At 33.5% G+C, this 6000-nt stretch overlaps 1 protein-coding gene across 1 annotated transcript in view; it reads right to left on the reverse strand.

The window, feature by feature from the left end:
* Positions 1-3846: 3846 nt before the first annotated feature.
* Positions 3847-6000, reverse strand: part of LOC107663234 (interferon-stimulated 20 kDa exonuclease-like 2) — a 5169-nt gene continuing 3015 nt past the window's right edge. Inside the window, 3 exon segments of the mRNA XM_016453421.1 lie at positions 3847-4139; positions 4142-4226; positions 4480-4680. Of these exon segments, the coding sequence (XP_016308907.1) occupies positions 4081-4139; positions 4142-4226; positions 4480-4680 (345 nt within the window). The 3' untranslated portion in view covers positions 3847-4080.

Below are 6000 nucleotides of genomic sequence, written 5' to 3' on the forward strand. Positions count from 1 at the left end.
ATTCAGTTAACAAAAGCTGCGTCTTTTTAATAAATAATGGCCTGAGGGTGAGTACATTTTTAGCAAGTTTCATTTTTGGGTGAATTATTTCTCCAACAAAGTGTATTCAAAAACTTTCATTTTTGGGTTGTCTGAATGTTTGTTCCAGAAATATGCATTCCAGAAATATTCCAGAATGAAAACTGTGCCAACAAGTTCTCGTAGTCTTAGTAATGTAGGGTAATCATTTTGTTACATGGATAAACATCTTGAGGAAACTTTCACTCTCAGTGAATTTACCCATTGTTTAAAGGGGTCATCGGACGCCCATTTTCCACAAGTTGATATGATTCTTTAGGGTCTTAATGAAAAGTCTATAACATAGTTTGGTTAAAATTTCTCAATGGTAGTGTAAAAAAACACTTTGTTACCCTGTCAAAAACAGCTCTTTTCAGAGCACACGCAGTTTTGTAGCATTTTCCTTTAAATGTTAATAGGATGTTTTTCATTGGTGGGATTGTAACATTTTTAAAAGTGAACTAATTTTGATCAGTTTTACCTGATCTTATGTTGTAGCTCCGCGTTTTGCAACCAACCGCGGTGCATATTCTATGTACGTTAGCATTAGAGATAACATTTGATCCCAAAACCAACTCAGATATATGTAAATAGTAAAGAGTGCTTCCTTTACAATCACTCAGATATATGTAAATGCATATCACAATTCCTATTTTAAAGAATATATATCCAGAATATGCAATTTTTTGTTTTATAATAATTTTAGAAATGTAAATGTAATTAAAAATGTAATTATGCATTATAAAATGTAATTATGCAATTCTATAAATCCATTAAATTACAAACCCATGTGACCTAAAGACATCAAAGGTCAGTCAATCATATCTGAGGATCAGCGAATGAAACTGTGACCACAAACACCATTAACGTAAGTGAATTATATGGCAATAATCAGCAATATGCTTTCACACAAATAACTTTATTTTTGAATGTTTCAATATGCGTTGACACAAATGACTTATTTTAATTTTTCATTGATACAACATGGCACTGAGTTGTTAGAAAATCATTTTTCTTTTACTTTTTTTTTATTACAAAACTTGTAGAAACGTACAGAAACAGGGAAGCGAGACATGAATATATTTCAACAAAAAGCAATTATAAAAATAAGAACAGAAAACAAATATTCTGGATTTGCATGTTAATTATTATCGATACATAAAAGTACATAAACTTACATTCTTTTAGAAAAGTTGTCATAATACATCAAATGTTTGGCACTCTTTTTGTTATTAGAGATGAAACAAGAGAGTCCAATTCAACAAGAAAAATGGGGAAAGACAGGAGATTTAAGCCATTGTTGCTTATGAATGAAGAATTTTGCATTCAATATAAGAAAATTAGTTGTTAGAAAAGAAATGCGTAGAGACGTTATTGCTTGATGACGTCAGGAACCGATGAATCGGCTTTTTGAACCGGTTCAATGAGCCGATCTGTCCGAAAAGTACCGGTTCGCGGAAATGAATCTGAATCGGAAATGTCATGGCTAAATATAAGCTACACAGTGATTAAACTGAGTGCAACTCTCGGTCACATCTGTATAGCAGGGTAAGTGTGTATACCTTCCATGACTCGTTGTGCAGACTCTCTCAATGCTAGGAGAAATGTGTGTCAAGGTTGGTGAGCTTTAATAACCAGATCATTCAGTAATGATGAGACAACTGCTTATTCAAATAAATGACCAGTTTGAATTGGTTTTGAGGCATGAGTCACAGGCTCACTGCTGATTCACATCTGTAAGTTTGAATCTGATCCATTTGAGTCATGTCTGTGAAGGTAACCGCATGTGGACACAGCAGACCAGAGCCTAGCCTCCTGTTAAAACAGTAGCAAACTTTCAGAGATGCGAGGCTGGATGATAGAAGCAAGGAATAGTTTCCGCACGCAGAGAGAGGAGGGTGAATATGGCTTTGTATATCACATATTCTTCAAGTCATATACAAGAGGAATGTAACATATCAACACAGATGACAGTCTCAGAAATCCTAAAACATGCTGAAGATGAGAAATCAGGTAATATCACTCTGAACATCCACAGTAAATGACTATGTGCATTAGTCAAGTCAAGTCAAGTCAAGTCTGCTTTATTGTCAATTCTTCCACATGTACAGCACATACACACAGAGAATTGAAATTGCGTTACTCTCAGACCCTTGGTGCATATTATGAACAGCCTTAAGTTTATATAAAAGCAACAGTACATTGTTTATTGGCTCTTGCATTATGGTAATCCTTTAATAATGAGCAAGGGTACCTCTTTCTGTACCACAAGGTTACTTCTGCCTGCCAGCCATTGAGGATTTTAATACTTAAACCATTTTACAGACATTACTACCATCCACATCCAAGCCACAAGTGGGGAAGTATGAGGTCGCAGACTGCCGTCTCTCTACAGCACATCCCATTAAGCCTGATTTCATCAGGAACTCTTTAAAATAAAGTTCAAATTACTAACATTAGTGAATGAAATGGGTATCATAAAACAACAATTTACAGTATTTATCAATTTTTTATATATTTTATGCATATTAAATTATATTTAATGTCACTTTGTGTATAATACTTAGTTTATAGTTTATTTATACAACTTGAAATGTTAACGCATAAATTAATATTAGCTGAGATGAATAAATGCTGTAAATGTATCATTTATAAAGACAAATACTAATAATTATAAATACTAATATTAATGTATATAACTTAAAATAATTACAATTTCATCATATACCAAGTAAAAGACTATTTAAAGAGAAATGTCATATATCTCAATTTAATGGATCAAATGGGATTTTTACACAATTTTTACATTTCTATTTAAAAAATCCTAAAAAATGACCAGTTTTCATATAAATTTTATATTAAATATAAATATTAAATATAAGCAGCACAAATGTTCTCTAAATTAATAAGAAAAGTTTATTGAGCAGCAACTCTACATATAATGGTTTTAGAATTATATATATATAATATATATATACTGTATAGTATGGATGGATGGATATATCATGGTTTAACAATCATAAATATTAACATGTTAAAATCTGATGGCAATTTGGTTTATTTTTAATGTGGTGACACAATCAAACTTAATGTTGGTATGATACAGACATTAACAAGAAAAATTACAAAATTGAACTATAATGTCAAAAACATCCATGCTTTAGAATAGGACACTGGTCCTTAGGCTGAGGCAAACCTCACGGATAATATAACAGTTGTCACCAGAGAACCCTTTTTAGGACTGCACTAAAGGTTTTTACAGCCATTCTAAATGTGTGGGCCTAAATGTTCTGTTAAATCAGTTTTGCATATTTTAGAGAATACTTATCCTTAAACATACAAAAAAGATGCAAAAAGTGAGATTACTGCATGTAATGCAAGTATCAGGTTGTGTTCTACAGTTTGTTAGATTGAAACCTTCTGATTATGCAAAAGAGAATCCCAAATAAGGCTAAAAATCAGTCCATCACAAGCTTGTTCAACTGCTGGGAAACTGGTGGGCAAGGAACATCCAACTGCTTCCCAAACATCACCAAAGTGGTGCGACCGGACTCTTAAACACAGACTGACTGATGATTGAGTGGGTTTGGAAGGAAACAAGCTTAACTATAATCTCAAGGATAGCAGTTGAGGCCCTGTTCATTTGGACAGTTAAATACAGGAGGAGCAGTAATTCATGTGGTGGTGTTGAATTCACAGTAGAAGAGGAATGCCGACTCGTCCTGTTCGTCAGACATCAGAAAGACAGACAGCCGGAGAGTGGAACAGTGAGAGCTTTTTTTCTTTTTCTTTTTTTTACTTTCTCTAAAGATTCTGAACGTAACTCTAAACATCATGTATACAGTTAGCATAAAGTCTAATTATCTGCAACCTAATTGCTTTAAATAGCCAACAAACCAAAATAGTTGACTTAAAATACTTTTCTTTTTTACAGAAACTAAAGAGCCCCCTAGAAGAATTTAAAACCAGGCATGGCTGAGATGTTTAGCTGATATAAAAGGTGGGAAGTAAAAAATCTTATCTTTAAAAAACTTTTTGATTCAGAGCTAGATCCATTGCTTTAGCTGAAAGGCTGAGAGCTGTTTTTGCTCCCACATGCTTTCCACTACTTTGTACAGTTCCATGGTGGCTTTGGCATCTTCTACTGATGAGTGGCCTCCCTTCCCTGTCTGAAAATATAAGGAGAGAGTTTTTCAGTGGAAAAAAATGAAAGCCATCTTTATTTTCTTTATAAAAATAGTCTGACTTGTCCTCTTTCAATCCAAGGATCCAAGAGCTGCTTTGACCTGACTCCAGATTTACCCTCTCTTAAATGTCTTGACAGCTGAACTGAACTCCTCTAAGCACTCTGATATTTGTGGCAGAGGTGAAACTGACATCCACTGAGACACGTTACAATGTTCTGTGCCGAGTTAAACCCACCTGTATGTCCTTTTTGAGAATAGCCTTAGTGAGCCTCTTCAGAGACACCATTTCATTCACAGGCAGCCCAGCTTTCTGGTTTAGCAGTGGAATCCGCGCCGTATCTCGTGTTTGGCAAGCAGGATGGAAATATTTTAAGGCCTTGAAGTCATTATTGATGGCATGGCCCACAACCACTTTCCCTGTTATTATCTTCACGATCTGCTTGCAAAACGTATAATAATGCTTAGTAGACTTACAAAAACAATCAGACTATTACTGGTTTGTCATTACTTGGTTTTGAGCACAATGAACAAATGGATGACACTTTGTCTACATAATTAAAAATAAATCAAAATTATAATAACAATAAAATCTAAAATCAGTCATTTTAAATGCTGTGAATTTAGGCATCAAATAACATACAGTATGAAAATAGATAGGGCCTACTCATTTGGAGATAATACATTTAACAGAGTTGTATTAAATTCTTAGTGTTTTAAAGATTAACTTTAAAGTGAGAATTGGATGATGGCAAAGGAAACCTAAATGTAAAAATATTGAAATGAGCATGAACAATTAAGTATACAATATCAATTTAAAAATGTGTAACACTGGCTGATAACTGATAAGATATTGTTCTACCAAATTATAATTTTAAATCAGAAAAAAATATATTTTAAACAGTTGTATATGTTTCTATGGTGATAGTTTTACTGATCCACTGGGAATGTTACATATCTTATGTAATAAGTATGGCCACAAACAAATTATAAAACAAAACAAAACAAAAACCCTCAAGCCTTCATAACATGTAGTGGGTGTGCAGTGTTCGCCAGTGTTATTTATACCATTTTTAAAAAATATTTATTTTTGTATTTTCCATTTTCATGGTTTTAGTAATTTTGTTGTGTTTTTGTCATTTTTATTAGTTATTGTTTTTTTACGTTTTTTTTTAATTGTCGATATAGTTTTTAATTTCAATTTTTGGTATTTTAGTGCATAAAGGTTAACTAAATAGAAATGAGAAAGGTTGCTTTGACAACTAGCTGAAGTAAGTTTTTTTTATAATTTATTTCAGTTAGCATTTATTTCAAGTAACAACAATAACAACAGCTGTATTTACTCAGTGCAACTGAGAACATTCCAAGTGAAAGATAACACCAACATGTCAGAAAAAAAACAACCGGGATCACAGAGTTGGAAAAAGGATCACCCCCTTGTGTCAGTATTTTGTTTAACCACCTTTTGCTTTAATTACAGCCTTTAGTCTGTTGGGATATGTCTCTACTAACTTTGCAATATTTGCCCACTCTTCTTTGCAGAACTGCTCAAGTTCAGTTAAACGTGATGGTGAGCATTTATGGACTGCAGTCTTCAAGTCATTCCACAGATTTTCAATGGGGTTTAAGTCTGGGCTCCGACTAGGCCATGCAAGGACATTCACTTTTTCTCCTTCAACCACTGTGTGCTCAGTTTTGCTGTGTGCTTTGGGTCGTTGTCATGTTGGAAGGTAAACCTTCTTCCCATTGACAACTTTCT

This window comes from Sinocyclocheilus anshuiensis, unplaced genomic scaffold (assembly GCF_001515605.1).
Source record: "Sinocyclocheilus anshuiensis isolate Anshui unplaced genomic scaffold, SAMN03320099.WGS_v1.1 scaffold3274, whole genome shotgun sequence".
Lineage (NCBI taxonomy): Eukaryota > Metazoa > Chordata > Actinopteri > Cypriniformes > Cyprinidae > Sinocyclocheilus > Sinocyclocheilus anshuiensis.